At 63.5% G+C, this 25,037-nt stretch overlaps 3 protein-coding genes across 7 annotated transcripts; 2 read left to right on the forward strand and 1 right to left on the reverse strand.

Annotated features, from left to right (window-relative positions):
* Positions 1-1,069: 1,069 nt before the first annotated feature.
* AK1 (adenylate kinase 1) lies at positions 1,070-5,828 on the forward strand. 2 transcript variants are annotated; one of them, XM_063409719.1, is made up of 7 exons: positions 1,070-1,141; positions 2,405-2,447; positions 3,583-3,618; positions 4,139-4,302; positions 4,503-4,619; positions 5,114-5,305; positions 5,611-5,828. In XM_063409719.1, the coding sequence occupies exons 2-7, from the start codon at positions 2,438-2,440 to the stop codon at positions 5,674-5,676; spliced, it is 585 nt and encodes a 194-aa protein (XP_063265789.1). In that variant the 5' UTR covers positions 1,070-1,141; positions 2,405-2,437; the 3' UTR covers positions 5,677-5,828. The 2 variants fall into 2 exon arrangements, with proteins under 2 accessions (XP_063265789.1, XP_063265787.1); XM_063409717.1 differs by lacking the exons at positions 1,070-1,141; positions 2,405-2,447 and adding an exon at positions 3,230-3,408.
* Positions 5,829-8,235: 2,407 nt separating this feature from the next.
* On the forward strand, positions 8,236-19,901 carry ENG (endoglin). Of its 2 annotated transcripts, none has more exons than XM_063408854.1 (15): positions 8,236-8,395; positions 12,541-12,698; positions 15,214-15,348; positions 15,929-16,091; positions 16,285-16,441; positions 16,602-16,731; positions 16,974-17,148; positions 17,232-17,374; positions 17,507-17,644; positions 17,797-17,841; positions 17,944-18,054; positions 18,146-18,391; positions 18,597-18,660; positions 18,745-18,846; positions 19,270-19,901. In XM_063408854.1, the coding sequence occupies exons 1-15, from the start codon at positions 8,338-8,340 to the stop codon at positions 19,386-19,388; spliced, it is 1,944 nt and encodes a 647-aa protein (XP_063264924.1). In that variant the 5' UTR covers positions 8,236-8,337; the 3' UTR covers positions 19,389-19,901. The 2 variants fall into 2 exon arrangements, with proteins under 2 accessions (XP_063264924.1, XP_063264923.1); XM_063408853.1 differs by having other exon boundaries at positions 19,290-19,901.
* A 148-nt stretch (positions 19,902-20,049) lies between these two features.
* FPGS (folylpolyglutamate synthase) lies at positions 20,050-24,658 on the reverse strand. Of its 3 annotated transcripts, none has more exons than XM_063408855.1 (15): positions 24,501-24,658; positions 23,390-23,518; positions 23,231-23,284; positions 23,051-23,115; positions 22,859-22,973; positions 22,689-22,766; positions 22,351-22,412; positions 22,146-22,248; positions 21,988-22,065; positions 21,770-21,917; positions 21,592-21,690; positions 21,261-21,411; positions 21,095-21,170; positions 20,719-20,785; positions 20,050-20,647 (listed from the first exon to the last, which is right to left on the reverse strand). In XM_063408855.1, exons 1-15 carry the CDS (start codon positions 24,597-24,599, stop codon positions 20,220-20,222), a joined length of 1,752 nt encoding a protein of 583 aa, XP_063264925.1. In that variant the 5' UTR covers positions 24,600-24,658; the 3' UTR covers positions 20,050-20,219. The 3 variants fall into 3 exon arrangements, with proteins under 3 accessions (XP_063264925.1, XP_063264927.1, XP_063264926.1); XM_063408857.1 differs by lacking the exon at positions 24,501-24,658 and adding an exon at positions 24,200-24,336; XM_063408856.1 differs by lacking the exon at positions 24,501-24,658 and adding an exon at positions 23,627-24,129.
* Between the last annotated feature and the right edge of the window lie 379 nt (positions 24,659-25,037).

Consider the following 25,037-nt stretch of genomic DNA (forward strand, 5'->3'; position numbering starts at 1 on the left):
TATTTCTTTCTCTTTCTCTACCTCATTTTATTGTTAAATAAAATCTGTACTATTTGCTTTGGCGTCCAGCATCTCTCACTAATCAGATTTTAACAAAGACACAGCACCCCCGGGTTCTTACACCTCTGGAGCAGGAGAGGTGTAAGCTGGGGGTGGGGGCATGGGGACATGGGAATGGGGATATAAGAACATTAGGGACAAGGATGGTGACAGTAGGGATGGGATGGGATGGGATGGGATGGGATGGGATGGGATGGGATGGGATGGGATGGGATGGGATGGGATGGGATGGGATGGGATGGGATGGGATGGGATGGGATGGGATGGGATGGGATGGGATGGGATGGGATGGAGACTTTAGGGATGGACATAGTGATGGGATGGGTTGGGGGCACGAGGGTATTAGGGACAAGGATGGGGACGGTAGGGACGGGAATGGGGACATTAGGGACAAGAATAGGCATTAGGGATAGGGATGTGGACATGAGAACGGAATGGGGGCAGAAAAGGGGAAGACGACATGTGGACAGCGACGAGAAGAGCGTTCCCCTCCGAGGCGCTAGGGGCGGAGGCGCAGGGGGGCCCGGAGACCCCAGACCCGGGCCGTGCGGGGTTTAATCGTGTTTCACGGCTGCTACGGCCGTGTCCCCCTCAGAGCCGCCGTGTCCCCCTCAGAGCGGCCGTGTCCCCCTCAGAGCGGCCGTGTCCCCCTCAGAGCCGCCGTGTCCCCCCTCAGAGCGGCCGTGTCCCCCCTCAGAGCCGGCTGTGTCCCCCCTCAGAGCGGCCGTGTCCCCCTCAGAGCCGCCGTGTCCCCCCTCAGAGCGGCCGTGTCCCCCCTCAGAGCGGCCGTGTCCCCCCCTCAGAGCCGGCCGTGTCCTCCCTCAGAGCCGGCCGTGTCCCCCCTCAGAGCGGCCGTGTCCCCCCTCAGAGCCGGCCGTGTCCCCCCTCAGAGCGGCCGTGTCCCCCTCAGAGCGGCCGTGTCCCCCCTCAGAGCCGGCCGTGTCCCCCTCAGAGCCGCCCGTCCCTCCGCGCGCCGCCCGCTCGCGCCGCCGGTGCCGCGCGCTCCCGGCGTGCCCCGCGCGCCGCCGTGGTCTATAAATAGCGGTACCGGCGGGCACGGCGCGGGCGGCGGCGGGGCCAGGTCAGTGCGGGACCCCGCGGGCCGGGCGGGCACCGGCGGGCACCGGCGGGCACCGCGCACCGGCGGCGCCGCGGCAGCGAGGGGGGGCTCGGCTCGGCGCTTGCAGGGGTGGCGGGGGCACTGCAGCGGTGCGGGAGCAGCCCGGTCCGGGGGCTCGGGTCCCAGGGAGGGGCTGAGGGGCCCTGGCTGCCGGTGGAGTGGGAGGGGTGGGCTGGAGCTGGCGGTTGGGTGAGATCGCTGAGGGCACCCCGGGGTGCAGCCCGCAGGGGCCTTGGCTGGGGTGTCACAAGGCCACCCTGCAGCCCCCTCCCCAGCCCCGAGCCGAGCGGGTCAGCGCTCCCCCCATCGCCTCTGGACCGGTCACCTCCACATCACCCTCACCCTGCACCCATGGGACCGGCACCGCACTGGATCGGGCACCCAGCTCACACCGAGGGCCGGGGCTGCCCGCAGCCCCCTGTCACCCCAGCAAGACTGGTGACAGCTGTCCGGGGTCTCAGCACCCCCGCAATTAGAGACCCGGGGGTCCTGCACCCCCCAAACCCCGTGGGGGCCATCTCAAGGCTTGGTCCCCTCAGCGGTGGTGAGATGTGACCCGGTGCCGGTTTCAGTCAGGCCATTCTTAGCCCCTGCCCTTTCGAGGTTGTAACACGACCTGTCAGCGGCTGCGGGCTCCCCTGGCCGCGGGATGCCCGGTCCCTGCACCCCGTCCAGCCGGTTTGGGGTGACGCACCATGGCCAAGCAGGTCGGGTGCTGCGGGGCTGGGCGTGGGCAGGCGGGGTGGCCAAACACGCCCTCGAGGTCCTGGGGGTGCAGTGGGGTGCTGCAACCCCCTCCCAAGGACACCCCCTAAAAGCGGCCCGTGGGGAGCTGCGGGTGCTGCCTCCACCACTCGGTGTTGTGGTGCACCGGGCATCCCAAGCGGGTTTCCTGCTGTCGGGCAGCACCCCAGGCATTGGGATGTGGGCAGGGCAGGGGAGGAAGCCGGCAACGTCACCACGCGTCACCCGGCATGGGGATGCCCTTACCGCAGCCGGATGCGGAGGGTGACTGCTGGGAGCCAGGTGAGTGATGGCCGCAGAAGGAGAGATCCCTCAGCTCCCTATTCCAGGGCCGAGCCAGGAGCTGTGTCGTCCATCCCCATCCCCCCCAGTCTGGCCTTGAAGCTGGGCACCATCATGGTCAAAAAGGGAGACCCTTTTTCTTCCCGGACACTCGGTGACCTGATGTGCTGAGTTGTTTATCCTGCTCTTTCCTGGCAGCCTTAAGTGTTTCTGTGCCTGGACCACGGCAGCATGGCGACAGGTGGGTGATCCATCTCCCTGCATGCATTCCAGCTGCATCCATCCCCTCAGTGTTCCCTGCATCCCTTCCCTCTGCATCTCCCTGTCTCCCTTGTATCCATTTCCTTGGTTACCCCCTGCATCAATCCCCCCCTGGAATTAATCCCCCTTTTTCCCCCTGCATCCATCCCCTCTGCATGCCCCTGTCCCCCTTTTATCCAACCCCTTTTGTCCTCCCTGCTTCCATCCCCCCTGCATCCAGCCCCTCTGCTTTCCCCTTCCCCCCTGCCTCTGTCCCCTCTGTCCCCTCTGTCCCCCCTGCATTTGTCCTCCTTACATGCAGCCCCTGGTCCTCTTTGCATTCCTCCCCTCCACGTGCCCCCGTGTCCTTGCCTCCCTCTCTTCTGGCCATCCCCCGTGTCCCTCCAGCCCCCCCACATGTCCCACATCCCATTGGTCCCTGCCAGACACTTGGCTCCATCCCCAGCCCTGGGGAGTGCTGGGTGCCAAGGAGCTGAAATTTCATCCAGCTGTAATCAGGAGATGGGAAAGTGGCCCCAGAGCAGCTCAACTTCATTTTTAGCTCTGCTTCCCCCTTCAGCATCACACGCTGGCATCACCCCACACCACGGCTGGTGCTCAGATCCCACAGGTGTTGAGAACCCTGTGCCAGGGTGCTGGGGACAGGCAGTCAGTGCCACTTGCACATTGGCCACCAAGTCCAGGGACCGATGCTGGGGTCCAGGGACTGCCAGGCTTGTGCCAGGTGCTGAGGTGGCCAAGCTGAGCCTGCCACGGCCCCAGTTAGCCCAGCGGGGTGAGAAGCCGGCCACAGGGATGGATGAGGCCAGTCCCTGCCTGCAGTGGAGCCGTGGACAACAACCACCTCTGGGACACCATGTGGCACTGGAATCCCAGCCCCATGGCCGAGGTGCCATGGGGTCTTTGTGCTCTGACGTGGCCAGACGTCCCAACCTGCCCAGGTGACCAGGACACACGTCTGCTTCCCTCTCCATCTTCCTCCAGGACTCTCCTGGATCGGTCCCCTCCATCCCCAGGGATGCCTGCCCTGGATCTGGCACCCCCTGGGGACACCTCGCTCCCTGATAGACCTTTTACCTTTTGATAATTTTTTTTTCTTTCCTTCTTTCTTCCAGAAAAGCTCAAGCAGCACAAAATCATCTTCGTGGTGGGTAAGTCTGTGTCTGGGTCCTGTCACTGGTGGGGTCAGCCCAGGCCCTTTCCCTGTACCTCTAGGCTGGGGAAACAGGGCTGGAGACTGAGACTGGGCTATGCCCAGGCACTGTGGGATTGCCATGGCTCCAGCTTGGCTCCTTGAAGCCACATGGGGTATCCTGGGACCAGGAGGGCACCTCTGACCAGGCATGGGGTGGCAGCGTCTGGGGTGATGTGACAGTACCCCACTGGGGAATGATGCCACAACAAACCCCTGGGAGGTAATGTGACAAAACCCTGGGTGGTGATGCCCTGGGTGCCATCAGGGTGTGTTGCCCATATGCCAATTCCCAGCAGCCCATGCCACCCCCAGGCACTTGGGCAACCTCAGGAGGAGCTCTGTCCATCTACTTGTGCTGGGCTTGGGGACACCACCTGACAGGTCACTGAGCTCTGAGGACTCCTGCATGTCTGTGCTGCTGCCATGTAGCCCTCCCTGTCCTTACCCATGGCTTAGGGCACACCTGTGCCTTGCAGGTGGCCCCGGCTCGGGGAAAGGGACACAGTGTGAGAAGATTGTGCAGAAGTATGGCTACACCCACCTGTCCACGGGGGACCTGCTGCGGGCAGAGGTCAGCTCTGGCTCAGAGCGGGGCAAGAAGCTGCAGGCCATCATGGAGAAGGGAGAGCTGGTGCCCCTGGTAAGTCCTCACCAGCTGCCACACGGTGGGGTGTGCAGGGGTGGCAGTGGGGACACCAGGTACCACAGGAGTGGCTGGCACATGGCTGGGGCATCTCTGGCCCTGCCATGCCAGGGTGAGGTTTGCAGCAGGGATTGGGGTGCTGGGTGGGAGTCACGTTGTCCCATATCAGCCGTAGCAGCCCTGTCCTCCCCCTCCAGGACACGGTGCTGGACATGCTGCGGGACGCCATGGTGGCCAAAGCAGACGTGTCCAAGGGCTTCCTGATCGACGGATACCCCCGCGAGGTGAAGCAGGGAGAGGAGTTTGAGAAGAAGGTGAGGACTGGTGCCGTGCTGTGCTATGCTGGGCTGTGCCACACACCAGCTTAGTACAGGGATTCAATCCAGCAGAGATCACATCCCAGAAGGGTCTAAACTGGGCAGCAGGTCCCCCTGCCTCGGGGACAGCCTGTGCCCAGAGCACAGTGGGAGGGACCAGGGTGTCCTCATACTGACAGAGCGTGACAGTGCTGACATGATGGTGATGGCAGAGAGCCAGGGCTTGGCCACAGTGTCCCTTTGCCTCCCTCTACGTGGCCCTAGAGGCCACCAGAACAGTGTCCTGGTAGCTTCCAGACCGAAGCAGAGGGAGGCAGAAAATGGTGTGGGGTTATCTCCATTGTCCTGGTAGCCCCCAGACCCTTGTGGAGGGAGGCAGAGGGTGGTGTGGGGACATCTGTGACCCTCATGCTGACCACCACCACCTCCCCAAAGCAAACCAGACCCACATCAGCTCTGTGTGGTGACAACCATGTCCCCTCTGTCCCCAGATCGCCCCCCCCACGCTGCTGCTGTACGTGGATGCGGGGAAGGACACGATGGTGAAACGCCTGCTGAAGCGAGGCGAGACCAGCGGGAGGGTGGATGACAATGAGGAGACCATCAAGAAGCGTTTGGAGACCTACTACAAGGCCACTGAGCCTGTCATTGCCTTCTACAAGAGCAGAGGCATCGTCCGCCAGGTAAGCGGGAATGTGGCTGATGCCAGCACCCTCGAGCCCCACAGCTTGGGGCTTGTGTCCCAGGGGAGGGGAAGTAATGGATGGGGATGATGAGGGAAGCAGGAAAACTCTATCCTGCCTAGTTTGGGATGGGCTTGATCCCTCTCATTCCCAACACGACCCCTTCCAAGGATGGCCCACCCCCCTTTGCCCTAAATGAGCCCTGGTCTTTTCACCCATGGCCAAAATGCATCCTTGGAAGAGTTCCAGTTGCTTTCAGATGAGAGCCCTTGGGTGAGTCCCCCAGCTAACCCCTCTGTACCCAGCTCAACGCCGAGGGCTCCGTGGATGAGGTTTTCCAGCAAGTCTGCACCCACCTCGACTGCCTGTAACCAAACCCCCGGCCCCAATTCCCCTCAGTGCACTCCAGCAGAGACAGCGGAAGCGGCTTTATCCTGTTTTCGTGGACGGAGCCGTGCGGAGGAAATTTCAAGGACATTGTGTTTGGCTCTTTCCCGTCTCTCCCCAGTAAAGTTCACTTTAATGAATCCAGACTTTATCTTTTTCTTCTGTCGCAGGAAATGAGTTTTTCTTTCCAGAAGTTTTTTTTTTTTTTCCTTCTCCCCCTCTGTCGCCCTCCCCCCAGCCCCTCTGGAGCTGATTAAGGGCAGGAAGCGGGTGTTTATCCCACCGGGGCAGCGGGATGCTGCGCTCAGAGGAAGGGAGGGAGCATCCCCCGCTCGCCCCGGCTTCCCAATCCGTGGCCTGCGGGGAGCCTGCGCCGGCAGCCTCCAGCCACTCCCGGCCGCCCTCTTTCAGTCCCGATTGCTCCGGGTGTGTGTCCGGACGCACAGGCAGCATCTGAGTCGTGTCCTGCACATGCGTCCCTTCCTCTCAGCTCTCCCCCTGGCTGCCAGGGGCTGGAGGCGACCGGATTTGGGATGGGGATTTCCACCGCTTTCATGCCTTGGCATTTCCTAGTTTCTGTTGGCTGTCAGGGTTTTTTAGGGTACGCGGCGGCTGCACTGATGGTTTGTGGTGGCACAGTGCCCTGGAGTGTGGTACTCCCTGTCCTGCTGTGCCTGGACACTCACTGCTCAGCCCAGGGAATAAGGAATGTGCTGGGGACACCCAGATGAGCCCAGCTGCTAGGCTGGGTGTCCTCCTGGCTGGGGGTCTGGGTGGGTGCCCTCATGGTGGTGAGTCACAGAACCCCAACAGACAGGCAGTTGGGGGTGCTGGTGTGGGGGACAGGGGATGTGGGGGCTCCCCAGCACCCACAGAACCACACAGGCACAATGCCATAGCAGAGGGGCTGTGCTGGAGCTTGGAGACAGGGTTTGCCCAGCCACAGTGAGGGCAGGAGGGAGCAGAGCTGCAACCCCAACAGGGCCCCCCACCACTTACTTTTGGGCTGCTGGGAGCTGGGCACGGAGCCAGGAGCTGGGAGGGCAGGAGGGGCGGCAGCATTGGGGTCAGCCAAGGCCACGAGGCCAAGGAGTCAGAGTGGAGAAAGGAAGCCAGCAGGGAAAAAACAAAACTACCCAAGACGAAAACCCAAACTCATCAGTCAGCCCGACGTCAGCCCCGTGCTCGGGGGCCACGAGCCACCGGCAGAGCCCGGGGCACTGCGGGGAGGCAGGCGGGCAGGAAGGATGCAGCCATCCGGCCGGGGCTGGGACACTGCCAGGACAGCGATCCAGGGCTGGGGCCGGCGAGTGCTTGCCTCGTGCTGGTGGAGGCAGGGGGGCAGAGCAGTCGTGTGGTTTGTGGCCTAAAGCTGGGGAGTGGGGAGACCCACCTCTCTTGTGCCTTCAGCCCTCTGTGGGTGTGCTGTGTGCCTCAGTTTCCCCTGCGGTGGTTGCCTGGGCAGGGAGTGGGACAGGGTCCCTGCTCTGCTCCCCATTATGGCCCTGAGTGCTTGGTTTTGGGGTTTAAATGCTTTTCCTCTGGTGTGAAATGGCAAGGCCAGCCCATATGCTGCGAGGGGGAGGCAGAGGATCCTGTGCCGGGTCCCGGTCCCCATCGCTGTCCCCATCCCCGGGTGAGCACCCGTCCCCGCGGTCCCCAGGAGATGGCAGTGCTCTGCCATGGGAGATGGTTGCTGCTCACCCCGGGTCACAGACGTCTCCGGGGACATCCTGGCTGCTGGGGACAGGCGTCGCTGACTTCCCTGGCACGTTTCCATTCTGTGAACCATGAGTCGAGATGAAACCACTCCCGGGGACCTGCGCCCAGCCGGGGCCTGAGGGTCCCAGCCCCACTGACAGCTGTGTGAGGGCTCTCACCTCGGCCGGCAGAGAGATGTGGGGAGGAATTGGGTAGGAGTGCAGAAGGGGGTACCCAGTGCCCCTTCAGCTGTGTTCATCTGTAACCCCCTTGCCCGTGACTCCCCCAGCCAGGCCCCCTTATCCCAAGGGATGTCCTGACCCCCAGCCCTCCTGCCAGGTAGGGCTGTCCGGGCAGCCACATCTGTGGCCTGGCCAGGGTACAGGCAAGGCGGGCAGTAGTGCTCGGGGGCTTCCACTTGCCCACCAGAGTGGGCACCCAGGGCCATGGGGCAGCCACCAGCCGGAGACTTGTGACCCTGCTAGGCTGCTGGCTGGGAGCAGTGAGGGCTGAATGTCAGGGCCAGCCCCTTCCCCATCGCCTGGGGCAGCCCCCCCATCCCCATCACTGGGGGCAGCTCTGGAATAATTTGGGTGGGTGGACCCCGCAAGAACCCCTGTGTCCAACCCCTCCAGTTACTAGTGCCAGCCCAGGGAAGCCCTGGGGGCACCTACCCGGGTACCAGTGCCCTCCCCCTGCCCGGAGCGCTTCCAGTGCGCCCGTCCAGAGGTGCAGTCCCGCACGGCGCTGTAGGGAAACTGAGGCACGGCGCCTCCGGGGGAGGAGGGGTCCATCCTCTCCGCCCCCCCGGCCCCGCCGGCCCGGCCCCAGCGCCGCCAGCGGCATTTCCTCCGCCGCGGACCCTCCTCCGAAGGGAGTCGGTTTCCTGCCGCTGCCGCCGCCCGCACTCGGCGCTGGCTCCCGGCGAGCGGCCGCAGGCGGACATGGCCCCCCGCTCCGTCCCGCTCCTGCCGCTGCTCCTGGCGCTGCTCGGCCGCTCGGGTGAGTGGGGACGGGGGGCACCAGGGAACCGAACCCCGGGGATGAGACCCGCGGGATGGGACAGCGGGACGGGACCCCCGCGACGGGACAGCCACCGCGGCCGGAGCCACCGGTGTCTCCGGATCGGTGGGCAAAGGGGAACCGGCTGTGCCCTCACAGGCAGCGATTGTCACCCCCGGGAGAGGAGGTTTTGGGGAGCAGCCTCCATGTGGGAAGGGACAAACACACCCCGATTCCCGGAACACACACAGCACAGCCCTGCCACTCCCTGGGACCCCCGAAATCCCGGCTGCGTCACTGGGGCGGGAGAGGGAGGTGTTGAAGACGCCGTGGCTGAGTCCTGGCAAAGACGGTGGCACACGGGGGGTCTGGGGTGGCTTTGGTGGCTTCCCGTCACCACGGAGTATGGAAGGGTTGACCAGGAGATGGGGACGAGAAATGGGAAAAAACCCTTAAAGCCTCACGTGAGATGTGGAGCTGGAGCTGAGGGCAAGAAATGGGGAAAAACCCTTAAAGACTGAAATGGGAGTTGTGGGCTTAGATGCCTCCAGAGCAGTCAGAGCCACCCCGAGATCCCTGCAAAACCACGGGGGAATTTCAGGAGGGGACGCCAGTACTGATGAGCTGGGGGACCGGGAGCTGAGGGACTTGGGGACATAGCCCACTGACAGAAGGGAAGGCAGCAGGAATGGATGGGAAGGATATACGATATATTAGGGTATATAGGATATATTAGGGAATATAGGATATATTCTTTTTTCTGTAGAATGGGAAGGCAGCAGCTGCCCAGAGAGGCGACACTGGGTGTCCTGGCTGGGTTGGTCTCTCCTGGTCACCTCAGGGGTGGTGCTGGGGTGGCCCCACTGCCAGGCTTGACGCCCACTCTCTTATATCACAGCCCTGTCTGGTGGCTGTGCCAGACAGTCTCTGTCCGGTGAGGCTGTGCCATGTGGGCTGTGTCCCCTATAGTTGTGCCATACAGTTCCCATCCTTGTAGATGCACAGTAAGTCCTGTGTTCTGTGTAAGTGTGAGGCTCAGTGCCCATCCTATAGCTGTGCCACAGTCCCTGCCCTATGGCAGTGCCATGGTGTTCCTGTCCTGTGTAGATGTGCAGTAAGGTCTGTGTTCTCTGTAGCTTTCTTGTACAGTCCCCATCCTATAACTGTGCCATCTGCTCCCCATCCTGTGTCATTGTGCCACAGAGGCCTTGTGCTCCCTGTCTATGATGTATAGTCCCTATACCACACAGCTGTGCCATCTGGTCCCCATCCTACACAGCTGTGTAATGTCACCTGTGTCCTGTGTAGTGGTGCCATGTGTGTTTGTCCCCAACAGTCTCCATCCTATATGGCTGTTCCATACACGCCCTAACAGGGCTGTGCTGTATGGGCTGAGTCCTACATAGCTGTGCCGTATGGCCCACCCTGAGTGTCTGTTCCTAGGGTCCCTGTCCTGTTTATCTGTGCTGTATGATCTCCATCCTATGTAGCTGTGGCACACAGCCCCTGTGCTCTGCAATGGAGCTATAGGGTCCCTGTTGTGTCTGTATGGTCCCTGTCCTGTGTCACTCTGCCATACAGACCATCTCCTCTGGCCATACCACCCCTAACCTACACAGCTGTGCTATCTGGACCCCATCCTTTACAACTGTGCCGTGTCGTCACTGCTCTGTGTAGTTGTGCCCTGAGTCCCCATCCTGAGTATCTGTGTTATATGGTTCGTGTCCCACGTAGCTGTGACACATGGTCCCCACCCTGCCTACCTGTGCTTCTCACCACATCCTGTGCAGTTGCTGCTTCTTTCTCACAGGAACCCCTGGGGCTGGGAGTGCCCACAGCGGGTGCAGTGCCATGGGACTGGGATGTCCATAGTGGGAGCAGTGCTATGGGACTGGGATGTCGATGGTGGGAGCAGTGCTATGGGACTGGGGTGCCCTCAGTGGGAGCAGTGCTGTGGGACTGGGGTGCCCTTGGTGGGAGCAGTGCTATGGGACTGGGATGTCGATGGTGGGAGCAGTGTCAGGGTGTCTCACAGACACAGCCAGCTTCCAGAGGTGGGGGGACTTTGTGCCCCCTCGACAGGGGTCAGCACTACTCCCCATGGGGTGAGCATGGTGCTGGGTCACCTCTCCCATCTCTGAGAGGCTTCTTGGCACCTGTGTGGCTTAGAGAGTGGCAGGAATGATGTGGCTTGTGTCAGGCCCGAAGCCTGGACCCATCCACCCCATCATCCAACTCCCAAAGCCACCTCAGCATGGTCCAATAGCCAGAGGTGGCTCAGAGGATGAAAACTCCCTCCCAGTGCAGGATCCTTCCCATTCCTGTCCTGGATCAGCTCATTACACAAGTCCTGAGGCAGCACTGCCGGATGCAAGGATGCCAAAGTGGCGCTGCCCATCCCATGGGCATCCTGCCCCGCCAGAGCCACCCTTGCCCTGTACCCCGTACCCCAGCGTTGCTCTCTGCCCAGATCTTTCACCTGCTCCCAAAACCCCAGGAATTGCCCCCCCAGCCCCTGACCCAGGGGGTGCCACAGTGGGACCACCCCTGCTCCCTGATCTCAGCGGCACCAAAGCAAAGGAGAGTGCAGGTTGGAAAAACATAACATGGATTTTCTTTCTTTCTTCCTTCTAATTTTTTTTCCCTTTCCTGGAGTACAAAAATAACAGTGTCCTTATCTGATCGCCCCGGCGGCCCAGCTGAGCCCCCTTATCTGATCCTGACATAATGCTGGAGCCCGCTGCCTTCCCCAGGGACAGACAGTGCCCGACTGGCACCGCTGCCCGGCATCCCCTCCGCTGGCATCCCTGCCCTGCCAGGGGCGAGCCCAGCCCCGGCCCCCAGCCCTGCCCGGCCTCCCGGCGGGATGCTGCTGCCCGGGGAGCGGCGAGCTGCCCGTGCCGTGCCCGGCGGTGCCGGGGCCGTGCCCGGCGCTGTCCGGGCAGGAGTGGAAGGGAAGAGGGACGCAGCCTGCGGCGCCCAGATAAGCCGCTGTTTATCTTCCTCCCGATGCTGCCGGCCGCGCGGCCGCCACGCCGGGGGGAGGAAGCGCCGGACAATGAGTGGGCCCGCGGCAGCGTCACCGGGGGTCTGTGCCGTGACCCCCGCCGCCACAGCCGGGCCACCCCGACGGTGAGACGCGGGTCAGGGACACCGTGATGGGCACGACTTGGAACGAATGGCCCTTTGCCGGGTGCTGCATCCCAAAAACTCAGTGACCTGGAGCATCACGCCCTCTAGCCCCAGTCCCGGTGGAGGGGATTGAGTGCACCTGGAGTGAGGTCCAGACACCTCCTGGTGCTTTGGCTGGAGCCACCAGCGATGGGCAAAGGTGGAGTGGGAAGGGACAGAGCTCAGTAGCCACCTCCAAAGGAAACACAGCATCCCAGGTGCTGTCTCCCCATAGAAAGCCCCCAGCTGTGACCGCGGGGGTCCGTCCTGCCCAGCCCTCTGGACGGCAGCACCCATGGATGCAGACGGCTCCTCGGGGCCAAGCTGAGGACAGCCCGGCCGCAGCAGGGCTGCCTGAGGCAGAGGAAACTGTCGAGGCACGTGGGGATTTACAGGATCAGGCCTTCAAATGGCTGTTTGCGCTCAGGATTTCCCTTGGCAGCCGCCGGCCGGCCCCGCTCGCCGCACGCCGCCGGGGGCTTTGGGATGGGGCAAAGCTCACGCCTGAGCGCCCGCGGAGGATGAGCTTTACAGCCATTTCCATACCTGCGCTTCCCACTTTCCTGCGGCGGGGGAATGCCGGGGGGGCTTCCGCCACCGCCCCGGCCCTCGGTGCGAGTTTTGGCAGGCGGCAGCGCCGAGCGGGGACAGTGGATTTTTCCAGCCCGGATCCAAGGGTCATTAACGTGATTGCAGCGGTGGCAGACGGGCCCCGAGCGAACACGTAGCCGATGGTCCCGGGGGTGCCGTGCCGGCGCTGGGGCCGTGCTGACGCCGGGCTGGGGGCTGAGGCTGAAGGGGCAGTGCCGGCGCTGGCGGAGACATTCAGGCTCCCCCGCATCGTGTCCCTCCGTGTTGTGTCACCTCACGTCCCTGCAGCGGGGACATTCAGCCCCCCCCGTATCGTGTCCCTCCGTGTTGTGTCACCTCACGTCCCTGCGGCGGGGACTGACAGTCTCTTGTTTTCTGTCCAGACCCCGGGAGAGCCGAGGGCTGTGACCTGCAGCCGGTGACAGCGGAGCCACCCATCACCGTCTCCTATGCCACCAGCACGGTGCCGCGGGGCTGTGTCAGCAACAGCTCCATGGACACTGGCCATGAAGTGCATGTCCTCAGCGTCAAGTGGTCCAAGGTGAGCAGGAGGGGTCCCGGTGCATCCCCGCAGAACTTCTTGCACTGTCACTTCACACTGTCACCACAGCACTGTCACCCTGTCACTGTCCTCAGCAGGCAGGGTGTCCCAGCTGTGAAAACCTTCCTCTAACTAAGGAGCAGTGAAAGGACCTGGATTAACCTCTTCCATGGCACCTTGTCCAAGCTTCTCCTTCAGCTTTGGGCATCTCTGCCCCTGATGGGAATGTAAAGACTTCAGAGGCAGATCCTTAATAGCCCATGCTGCAAAGGCAAATATTCCTATGCTGGACACCTCAGGACACTCCATTTCCCTGGGAAGGTGGCCTGGTTCTGACTCAGGAGCTGGGCAGAGCCACGGATACCCAGTGGTGACCACACTGGGAAGAGAGGGAGGGATGGAAAGTGGAAGGGAGGAAGGGATGGAAGGTAGAATGGAGGAAAGGATGGAGGCAGAGATGGAAGGAGGTTTGAAGGGAGGGATGGAAGAAGGAGTGGAGCGGTGAAGGAGGCACATAATTTTAAGGTGTCCAAGTGAGCAGAAGCCTGTGTGCCAATGCTGGCATGGCCATGCTGAGGGGTGATAACTGCACTGTGGGTGCTTTGGGGCAAGGATGATGCAGGGCAGTGTCAGGGCTGGCACCGGTACTGGCTGGCACTGTTGGGTGGGTTTGCACCAGTGCAGGGGTTTGCATGGCAGCTCTGCAGGACAGCCTGGCTTCCCTCATGCTGGCTGGGGCCCAGCACCCGGTTTTGGCCCAGCCCTGGGCCACCCGGCGCCACACTCCCCCCTCTCTGCCACCTCCCAGCTCTCCCAGTTCTGCTTTTGGAGCAGAGGGGGAGCCAGGCCACGAGGCACTGGGGAGGGTCGGTTATGCAAGGACCCCTGTGGCCTAGCCTGGTGTGACCTGGCCTTGGCATCCTGGACACGTGCCAGGGCCGGGGGTGCCCCGGGGCTGTCACCAGCGGCGACAGGGGACACGCACTGATGTCACGGCTGCGGCACTGAGCCCCACGGCGCGCGGGGGAAGCTGGGCAGGGACACGGCTCCACTTATAGAAGAATTACTGGAAGCTGCTTTCTATAAGCAGATCCCTATGATGAAAAAAAAAAAAAAAAAAAGGAGAAGAAAAAGAAAAAAAATAACCCGAAAGGCGGCGGCGGGGAGCGCCGAGGCTCCCGCCACTCGCGCAGCCAAACAATGGAGCGCCACAAAACACGCGGCAGGAAAAACAGCCGCCAGCTCCTCCTCCCCGATACTCAGGGCCACCCGGGGTCCCTGGCCACCCACGCTTGCCACGGGGCCATGGCCAGGCCAGGATGCCCATGGCCTGATTGTGCCAGCCCAGGGTATGGCACTGGCAACAGCCTCCACCCACTCAGTCCTCGGCTGGTTTTCCCTGCCCCGCTCAGTCCCCAGCTGGTTTTCCCTGCCCCGCTCAGTCCCCGGCTGGTTTTCCCTGCCCTGCTCAGTCCCCGGCTGGTTTTCCCTGCCCTGCTCAGTCCCCGGCTGGTTTTCCCTGCCATGCTCAGTCCCTGGTTGGTTTTCCCTGCCCTGCTCAGTCCCCGGCTGGTTTTCCCTGCCCTGCTCAGTCCCTGGTTGGTTTTCCCTGCCCTGATCAGTCCCTGGTTGGTTTTCCCTGCCACGCTCAGTCCCCCGCTGGTTTTCCCTCCCCTGCTCAGTCCCCCGCTGGTTTTCCCTGCCCCGCTCAGTCCCTGGCTGGTTTTCCCTGCCCCGCTCAGTCCCCCGCTGGTTTTCCCTGCCCGCTGCCTGGCTCAGAACTTTGTGAGCCCTTATTCAGGCAGCAGTTGCCAAACTTAGCGCCTGGAGTTTTGACTTCCCCATTCCGGATTTCCGGCTAGAGGCAACCAGGCTGTGCTAGCCACGAGGAATGGTGTGTGCCACCACTGTGCCCAGGCATCCTTGCACACCAGTGTGGACACACTTGAGTCTGGAGCGGCTGCACAGCACTGGGACGGGGCTGGGAAACCTGCCAGGGGGATGTCCAAGTGCCCAGGATGGGGATTCTCCACAATCTTCCTATTTTTCAGTGGGAGATACCCCAGTACCTACAGTGAGGATGCCCTGGCCCAGTGTAGGGACGCTCTGTCCTCATGTGGGGATACCAGTCCACAGTGGGGTGACACTCTCGTACCCAGTGCAGAGATTACTTAGTCTCTAACTCAAGGATGCCCTGGTCCCTAAGAGGGGGGTGCCTTGACCCCACCGTGTCGAGTGTCCTGAACACCAGTGTGGGGATACCACCATCTTGCACATGGACACACTGCTGATCCCTTGCTTAGGGGAGCCTGGGAGTGTTTGTCCCGCTGGTGTAGGTGCACACTCGTGGCATCCCTGCCCCCTAAACCCAGCCATGGCAGCCTCTTGCATCGCTCATCCTCGGGGCCAGCCTGAGGACTCTTCCTTCTCCCTCTGGCTCCAGGGGGCAGCCAGGAAGGTGACAGCAGCTGGAGCTTGGTGGCCACAGTGGTGACACTCTCCTCTTCCTCCCCAGGCCTCTCCTGTCCCTCTGACAGTGACAGTCACTCCAGGAGCTGATGCCTGCAGCCGGCCAGCAGTGCTCATCCTCCTCTGCACGCGCTGCTCTGCCACCATCACCTCCCCGTGCTCAAACCTGATCATCCGCACTGTGAGTTCCACACCCCCACAGCAGGAGCAATCCTGGAGGGCAGCAGGGCTCGGGCCATCCATGGGGATGTTTAATGGGGGCACTGGTGGGGACTGGTCCCCCCGATCACCAGACATGTGGTGCCCTAGGGAAGAGGGGACGCTCCTGATGGTTGCTGGCGGCGCTGAGCACTGGGCTGGCCAGGCAGGGAATGACGCACAGGGCTGGAAAAAGCTCCCATTTCCTCCGGCCGGCGGGAGGAAGGTCAGGGATGGGGTTTGGCTCCAGCGAGCTGAGCCGGGTTCGGGCGCTTTGTTAGCAAAATAAACCTCCTGCTTTGTTTGTGGCTAATAATAAAGTGGGCTGAGCCCTCCATGTGCTGCCGGCCACTCTCGCTGCTCCCAGCTCATGGCCCTGAAAACCCTCATCCATCCAGGGTGACCCCCAGCCCAGGCTGCAGAGACACTCGCCTGTTTTAGGTTCACATTTGTATCCTGCACACTAGGGGGAAAGGTTTTCCTTGCTTTCCCCATGGCAGCCTGTGTAAGGGAGGGATATGCCTTGCCCCTCACCCCAGCTTAGGCTGTCACTTGGCCCACAGGACGCCCACCTCAGCCCAGAGACCATCAGAGCACCAAACCCTGAGCCACCCGTGGTCTCCAGCGAGGGGCAGCTGTTGGCCTGGGCTCTGGCCACCTATGGAGGTATCACATCCTACAGCGAGCTGCAGGACCCCCGCAGCATCCAGCTCCGCCTGGGAGAAGGTGCGTGGGGCTGGGGGCTAGCACTGGGGGGCTGGAGTGGGCAGGAATGGTCTTCCTGTTCCAGAAGGGTGACAACCTCCTGGGGCAAAGTTCCTCCCCCAGGGAGATGCCGTGGGGACTGATGCCCCTGGCCCTGTGCATCTCCCCACCCACGGAGCCCAGTCTGACTTTGATGACCCTGCCACCCACACAGATGCCCAGAGCCCTCCAGAATGCATTCCCCAGGAGCACTTCAATGCCATTCAGCACCTTGAGACTGAGGTCTTCTTCCACGGGATGAAGGGCTGCTCCCGCAGTGATGCCCAGAGCACCAGGGCCGCCCACATCATCCACCTGCAGTCGGAGCCCAGGTACCACAGTGCCAGCAGTGGCACCCCAGGGGCGGGACAGGCAGCTTGGAGATGCTTGGGAAGGTGTTGGAGTGTCTCAAAGGCAGAGCCCCACATCCCAAGTTGGATGTGGGATTGGTTGGTATGGAATGCTGAGAAGGGGGGTCTTGTGGTTTTGCAGCTCCCCCATCACAGAGGTGAACCTGTCTCTGAAATGTCCTGAGAATTCTGCTGGCAACCAGATCCTCATCCTGCAGAGCAAGACCAACTTCACCTGGTCCCTCTCCTTGAAGTGTCACATCCAGTTACTGGTATGCTGAGAGGAACGTGTCTTCCCCACCACCCCCACCAAGGGGTCTGCCGGGTGTCCAGGAGATGCTGGTGTCATGGGGAGGGTGGCAGGAGAGCACCTGGAGACATTAGACATGGGCAAGTGGCAGCCCCCTTGCTGCAAGCCCTCATTACTGGGATGAACCCAGTGCTTTGTGCACTCCCAGCTGTCCCTGTCTCCACTTAGCCTCTCTATGCTTCCCCCCTTTCCCCCTCACTGCAGGTCTCTGGGAGTTACAAGATGGTGTCCTTATTCTCAATGCTGTTCCCTGGGGTGCTCCTGCCTGACACAGAGCAGGACCTCATTGCTACAGCCTTTGAGAAGAACTACAGTGTCATTGCCTCCTACTCTGCCATCCCTGCCAGCACCCACATCAGCCTGGAGATTCAGGGGCACGGTGAGGCCTCCAGCGCCCCAGGGCTGGGTGGGATGGGGGTTTCCACCACTCCCACTCAGCCCCTCCATCTCCCTGTCCTGCAGAGATGGTCAAGACGCCTGTGACGACCACCCCCCTTGTCATCACACAGCCCCCAGACTTGCCCCACCAGGTGCTGCTCACACTCAAGCCCTGGAAGTGCACAGATGAAACCATGGAGATTGTCATCATCAGGTCCTACCTGGAGGTGAGGAGGGTGGAGGGGGGTGCCAGTGTCCATCAAAATCACTCAGAAGTCTCATTTTCCTCTGGGTGCTCAGGGTGGGTGGCACAGGGCTGCCCCTGGTCAGTGGGTAACTACAGTGTGCTTTCCTCCCAGCCCATCAAGGACGTGGTGAACATCACCCTGAGGGACATCAGCTGCCAGGCAGAGAAAAATGCCACCCACTTCATGTTGAAAAGCCCCCTCAGCCACTGTGGCACCTCACTGGAGGGCAGGGGCTATGCCAACAATGAGGTGAGGGGGGGGCTGTCTGGGGAGTGCTGCCTCCAGCCCCACTGATGGTTCCCATCCCCTCCCCTCCCCTCCCCTTCCCTCCCCTCCCCTCCCACAATAGACTCCAGCAGTGGAGACCACTTGACTGACACAATCTCCCTGCATTCTCTCAGCTCATCCTCAGCCTGGCCAAGGACGCGGTGCTCCGGAGCGTGCGGGTAAGAGCTGGGTTTCCCAGCGTGTCCGGGGGTGGGAGAAGGTGCAAATGTCCCTGCCAGCCGGGTGCTGGGTGCCCCCTTAGTGCTGCCCCCCTCTTGCAGGTGGGCTTCCAGTGTGAGATCCCGCGGGAGCTCTTCCTGCGCCTTTTCCCCACCGCTGCCTTCGAAGCACCGCAGACGGAGCTGGAGATCAACAAGGAGGCCTTTGTGCAGGTACTGCCACTGTCCCCGTGCCCAGGCTGGGGCAGCCCAGCCATCCCTGGGCCAGTGATGCTGATGGTGGCCCCATTGCCGCCCCGTGCAGGCGTCCATGCGGTGGATGGATCACCCAGCAGACCTGCAGCTGAAGGAGTGCTGGCTGGTGGCCGCGGGGCGCGAGCCGGTGCTGCTGGTGCAGGGCGGGGAGGCGCGTGGCGCGGGGGTGGCTGTGCTGGAGGGCCCCCCCAGCAGCCACGGCAGGAAGGTCTGGCGCTTCCGCTTCACCTACACCGTTCCTGAGGGCGGACACATCCCCTTCTCTGCCATGCTGAGGTGCAAGGCCGGCCTGCAGGTCAGTGTGGCCCCCTCCCCACCCCGTGGTGTCACCATGCTGGTGCCCATTGGCAGCAGCAGGCTGATGGGTTTGTCCCACACCGTTGGGTGGTGGAGCCCACCCAGGAGCATTCCTGGTCTGCAGAGAGCGTGGGGTCCCCCAGCTCTGTCATGCTGCAGGGGTGCACATCTTCCCACTCTCACCCCAACCTCTGTCTCCACAGAATGACACCATCTTTGAGAAGGTCCTGGAGGTGACAGTGAAGGATGCCTGGCGGCCGCTCAACTGTGAGTTCAGGGCAGGGGAGATGGTGGGGATGGGAATGGAAGTAGGAAAGGAGTGGCAGTGCTGACGGCCTCATCCTCCCACAGACCGTGGGCTGGGGCTGGCTGCTGTCCTGGGCATCACCTTCGGCGCCTTCCTCATCGGGGCACTCCTCACTGCCGGGCTCTGGTACATCTACTCGCACACCCGTGAGTATCCACCACCCCTGGGGACCCCATTGTGGGATGGGGGTGCCACATGCATGTCCCTTACTGGGTTGCCCATTTTGCCCTCCTGGCCAAAGTTCCCAGGTGAGCCAGGGACCAGGCTGCTCCATTGCCTTCATCTGTACGGTCCTGGCAATGCTATAGGGCAGTAACCCTGCTTCAGGTGTCCACAGCTCCTCAGGGTCCCTCCTATTTGTCTGGGGGCCCCTCTGCCATCTGCCCTCCCTCCTGCTCCTGGTGCCCCATGCTCATCTCCATCCCAGGGGCTCAGGGGTCAGCTGGGGAGTGATCCGTGAGGGTTTGTGCAGAGGGCTGGAAGTCCCAGGGGACGGAGCCAGGGCCACCTCCGTTGGCCCTGAGTCTGGTTTCCCCTTGGTGTTCCCCGTGGCGGGCGGTGTGAGCCAGGTCCCATCTCCAAACTGCAGCCGGTTTCCAGCACGGCGCCAGCCTCGGAGAGCAGCAGCACCAACCACAGCATCGGCAGCACCCAGAGCACCCCCTGCTCCACCAGCAGCATGGCCTGACGCCCCCGGGCCCCCCCGAGCCCGCCCAGCCCCTGGCCAACGGACTTGGGGACCCACTCCAGTGCCATTAAGCTGATTCTTTGCCCCAAATCTCAGGCCGAGCCCAGAGGGGGCCTCCATTACTCATTCAGTGAATGCTTTGGCCCCCCGAGGGCAGCCCACACCAGGGGGGGAGCACCCTGCAACCCCCCTAGGCTCCCCCGCTGCAGTGGGGAGGCAGAAAGAGCAGCTATTGCCAAAACCTCCCACAAGGCTCCCCATCAAATGGGGGGGGAAGAAGAAGTGGGTGCCCCCTGGAGATGCCCCAGCACTTGGGGTGACCCCTGTGCCCCTCCTGCATCCCCCCAAGAAGGCAGCAGGCACCAGTGGGAGCAGCAAGAGGTTTATTTGCGGAGGATGGTGCAAGGCTGCTGCCCTCCCACAGGACGATGGGCAGAACCCACCACTCCCCCCAGCTCCCCGTCCAAGTTACAAACTCTTATCAATAATAATAAAAACCTTTCCTACGTTAAATTAATTGTGCCCTGATGCTGAGCCTTGCCACAGCTTGAGGCTCCCACCTACCAGGCACTGGGACCTCATCACAGCCTGGGGCAGCCCCCCAAACCCTGGGGGTCCCCCCAAGTCAGTCTCACTAGGGAGGGGATGGACACCAGGAGCATCCCCCCATGGACATGCCCGGGAAGGGCACAGGCAAAAGGCACTGGGGTGAAAACAGCCAAGCCAGGATGGGGCGGGAGGGTCCCACATCCCCCTCCAGATGCCTCCGAGCATCCCTGGGGGCAAACCTGTTGCTTCAAGTAAACAGAGGTGCAAAGCCCTGTCCCGGCGCTACTGGGACAGCGCGGGCTGGAGCAGGCGCAGCGCCCCGCCCACCAGGTGCAGGCTGCCGGTGACCAGGACGCGCACGGCCGCCGCCTCCCGCAGCAGCACGGCCCCGCTGCTGGCCGCGGGGTGCGGGTGAGCCCCCGAGGCCGCGGGGGCTGCCAGCTGGGGGTCCCGGCCCTGTGCCACCCACCGCATGGCCTGCGCCAGGCACGGGAACACGAGGGCCGGGGAGTTGAGGGGCCGTGGGGCCGGGGGCACCAGGAGCAGGGAGCCTCGGGCAGGGGCCGGCTGCAGCAGCCCCCCGACCCGCAGGGGAGATGGGAGCCAGGGGTCCTGCCCCACTTTCTCCTCCAGGAGCCTTGTCCATGTCCGCTGGTTCTCCAGGCAGCGAGTCAGGGCGTTCTCCAGCGTCACGTTGAAGTTTTGCTGGTCTGAGAGGGATAGGGACAGCAGTCAGGGATTGCAGGGGGGCTCGGGGAGACCCTGTCTCCTCAGCACTCACCTGCGTTGTTGGCCACCGACACCTCCATGAAGTTGGGGCAGAAGACAGCGTAGTCAAAGTGACAGGGCTGCAGAGACAGGGAACCCTCAGGACCCACCCACGGGATTTCCACCGGGGCCAGTCCCACACCAGCAGGGTTACAGGGGATGGGGCAGGGGATGATCCAAGTCCATTCCCAGCACCCAGGACTGTGAGACCCCTGCAGGGGGTAGCTGAGGTGGGATACACCCCGGGATAGCAGGATGGGCAGACAGACAGACAGACTGCCAGCTCCACCTTGCGGCTCCCTGCATCCACAGCAAAGCACGTCCCAGGACCGGCAGAGAGCCCAGGAATCCCAACAGTGACCCCACCCCCCGTGTCTCCCAAACCTCACCACCAGCAGCTTCAGCAGCGCCGCCGTGTCCCGGTCGCCTGTGGCATTGAAGAGCAGCACACGCACCTCAGAACCACTGCAGGGAGAAAGGCAGGTGGCCCGTGCCCCCAGGGGACCTCCAGCACCACCTCCACAATGCGTGCCCCCCTGTGCATCCTCTCCTTACTCATGGGGCTTGTCCTGGTTGAGGGCGGCCTGGCGGAACCAGCGGACACAGGCCTGGATGCTGCTGGTGGTGTGAGCTCCGTCCAGGTACCACGTCACAGGGCCGTGGGACAGCACCTGAGTCCGGCCCAGCCACTCTGTGTCCCGCAGGCCTGGGGGAACACAGGGCATGGCTGGGGCCCCCACACCCTCCCTGACACCATTACCCCCGTGGGAATCCAGTGTGGGGCAGACTGTGCCCTCCAGCACGCATGGCACTGGCTGGGGTCCAGCAGGGCCCTGCTAAGCCCTGCGACATGGCGAGGGGGGGTCCTGGCATGGCCATACTGCACCTTGGATCATGGCATCGCTCAGTCGGAAGGCAGGCGCCAGCGGCACTGGCCTCCCCAGCAGCTCGGTGCTTGGTGGTACCTCCTTCAGCTCCCCAAGGCCTAGGCAGGACAAGCATCCCACTGAGACCTCAGGGGCCCTGGTGAGGTCTGGCTCCCTGTCCCTGTCCCCCTGCCTTACCCTGGCGGCCGCGGCGCTGCAGCCACGTCCGTGCCAGCTGTAAGGCCAGCGCGGCGTTGGAGCGCTGGTGGGCCCCCGCCAGCCCCAGCTCCAGCGCCCGGCAGCCCTCCTCGAAGTCGTCCAGCTCCGGGCAGAGGTAGAGGGGACACTGTGGGGAGAGGAGGCTGAGCCCCCCTGCCATGGGGTACCCCCCATCCACACCCCCGCCAGCACCTCACCTTCCGCTCCTGGGCTCGCTCCCTCAGCACCTCCAGCGGCCGCTCCGCCTGTGCCACAGTGAACGCTGGCACACCGGGCTGGGGAAGATGGGGGGCTTAGTGACATGGGGGAACACACCCCAGAAACACAAGAGGAGAGGGGAGACCAGGTCCCCTACCTTAAAAATGCCCCCTTTCTGCCAGGCGATCTTCTCCATGGTGTCCCCCAGGATGCTGGTGTGGTCGATGCCCAGGGAGGAGACCCCACACACCACTGGTGTCCTGGGGATGCAGCATAGCAGTGTCCCTGCTGTTCCCCCCTCCACTGTGGGGACATCAGACCCTGGCAGCCCTGGGGACAGGCTCAGCCCTGCCAGCTCCTACCTGATGATGTTGGTGCAGTCATAGGTGCCACCAATGCCAACTTCCACCACTGCCAGGTCCACCTGGGGACACGGGGACACTGGAGCCATCAGAGCCACCAGCAGCATATCTCCCCATGGATTCAGGGATGGGGGTGAAGACAGATCCCTGCCACCAGCCCTTCCAAACCCACACCTGAGCACGCCCCCTGTTTGTGGGTGGATCATCCACCTGGCACAGCATGCCCTGTTTACAGCCATGACAGCCTGATCCACACAAATTCTGCCCCAAGTCCCCCTTCCCTGAGGTCCCCACCAAGCTGACATTTCTGTCACAAGCTGGAGGCCACCACCACTGACCTTCTCCTGCAGGAAGACGTGGAAGGCCATGATGGTGAGGAAGCGGAAATACGCTGGCATGCTGGCATGCGCTGGGTCCTGCCAGGCAGAGCAGGGTGAGGGTGAGCACATGACCCTGGGGCAGGGGACCCAAGGGAGGGAGCACCCCCACAAACCCTGCTGGGACCCACCTTGGTCTCCTCCAGGCGGTTGTAGACCAGCCAGAAGTACTTGTTGAAGAGGTCCTTGCTGATGGGCTGCCCATTGATGCGGATCCGCTCACGCACCTGCACAAGGTGAGGGGAGCTGGGGGTACAGGGCAGGGGGAAGGGTTAGGCACAGCTCAAATGGCCCTTCTAAACCCTCCTGACCCCCCTGCCCACCTGTAAAAGCCAGTCTTCAGCCCGTAGTTGCGGAGGATGCGTTCAGTGAAGGCGCACGCTGAGCCCTGAGGAGACAGCTGTGTTAAACCCCCTGTTCAGAGCAGAGGCAAACAGAGCCACAGACACTGGCAGTCCCCCCTCAGCCCCCCAGGCCCCCACAGCACCGCCCACCCGCCTCACCTTGCCCTTCGTCCCCGTGACGTGGATGATGTTCAGTCGATCCAGGTCCTCGACCTGTAAGAGTTCAACCACCCTGTGAGACCCCCACGGCAGCCAGTGCCGAGCATGGCGGCACTGCTAACAGGACAGGGGGAACAGGGACGGGGATCAGCCCTGCACCTTCAGTCCGCTCCTCTCCAGAAAGCCCTGCATGGCTTCCAGCTGGGCCTGGGGGTCACCGCGCTCCCGCTTCACCTGCTCCAGGTAGCTGGCATTGGTCTGCAGGGTGTTGAGCATCCGGATTGCATCCTGGAAAGACGCCCAGGGTAGTCAGAATAGTGCCCATCACAGCAGCCTCGTGGCTGTGCCACAGCCCCGGGGGCCAGTCTGCCCAGAGCCCGCCGCACCCTGACCCACCCCTTCGGCTTCAGTCCCCTCGGCCGTGTCACTGGTGACCCACGCCGGCAGCATCTCTGCCATGGTGCCGCGGGGACGTGCCGGCAGCGCCAGATCCTGTCACGGGGACAGGCTACTTATGGGCAGGGGTTACCCGCCCCTCCGCAGGTGCCCCTTGGCCCCCGGCACGGCACGGGACAGCCCAGCGCCGGCACCCACTGCTGCCCAGTGCGACAAGGTCGCCGCCGGCGGGAGCGGGCAGCGCTCCAGCGCGCACCCGTCCTGCCGGTGCTTAATGAGCGGCGCTAATGAAGCAGCGACGCTACATCTGCACGGCACACCTGAGACAAGAGGTCATCATTGCCACCGAGCCCCCAAACCCACGCCAGGGGGACGTGAGCCTGGCGCTGCACCGCTGTGTGCTGCAGGGGGGCCGGGCACAGCACCAACCCATGTCCCCAGCGTGGGGACACCCAAGCAGCTGGACCCTGTCCCACCAGACAGCGGCACTGGCACCGATAGCGCTTCCAGCTCTGTAGAGCGGGACCGCTCCCGCCTGCCCGAGTCGGGCTCCACGCCGGGGACCGCCATCACCCCCACGACACCCGGCTCAGCCGCGTGCGGCCGGGACACGCCGTGGCCACCGGAGCGGCTGCCGCCGCAGGCCGGGCTCACCCGCTGCTGCCACGGGGCACGGCGCTCTGCGGGGTGACCCGAGCAGAAAGCGGGGGCACGTGGCGCGCGGCAGCCGGCCCGGCCCGGGGCTGCGGGGGGCGGCGGGGGCGGTCGGGAGGGGCGGTCGGGAGGGGCGGTGCGTCTGCCGCCCCGCGCGGAACCGGAGCCCCGTCGCTGTCGCGGCCCCGCGCCCCGCCCGGTGCGCGGCCCCGCGCGGTACCTGGTAGTCCATGGCGGGGGCGCGCGCGGGGCGCGTGCCGAAGCGGCGCCCCCCGGCCCGCAGCGCCCCGCGCAGCGCGCGCAGCCCCCGCGCCACCATCCCCGCCGCGCGCGCGCCGCCCCGCGCAAACCGCGCGCGCCGCCGAGGGAAAGGGGGCGGGGCCGTCCCGCACCCCCCCGACGCCGCCGCCGCCATCTTTGCAACTGGCAGTGCGCGCCACGTCGCATTAGGAAGGGGGCAGCGCCATCTTTGCGAGGGGCAGCGCGGCCGCCTCCCCCGTGCCCGTCCACACACCGCGGGAGGGACACGGGGTTCCCGGTGCTCCGGACGGAGCATCAGGCACAACCTGTCTCGAGGTCGCTCAGTCTGTCAGCACACGGACCTGGCCCTACAGCCCCCACCGCCCGAGCTGCGGCACAGGGACCCGCGGTGCTCCGCAGCCCCCGCCCGGCAGTATCGCCCCGCCCGGTGCCAGCGGAGCCCCCGGCTGGCCGCAGCCGCTTCCTCTGCCCGCGGCAGCGGTGCTGATGTGTTCAT

The sequence above is a fragment of the Prinia subflava genome, chromosome 12 (assembly GCF_021018805.1).
Source record: "Prinia subflava isolate CZ2003 ecotype Zambia chromosome 12, Cam_Psub_1.2, whole genome shotgun sequence".
NCBI classification, from domain to species: Eukaryota; Metazoa; Chordata; class Aves; order Passeriformes; family Cisticolidae; genus Prinia; species Prinia subflava.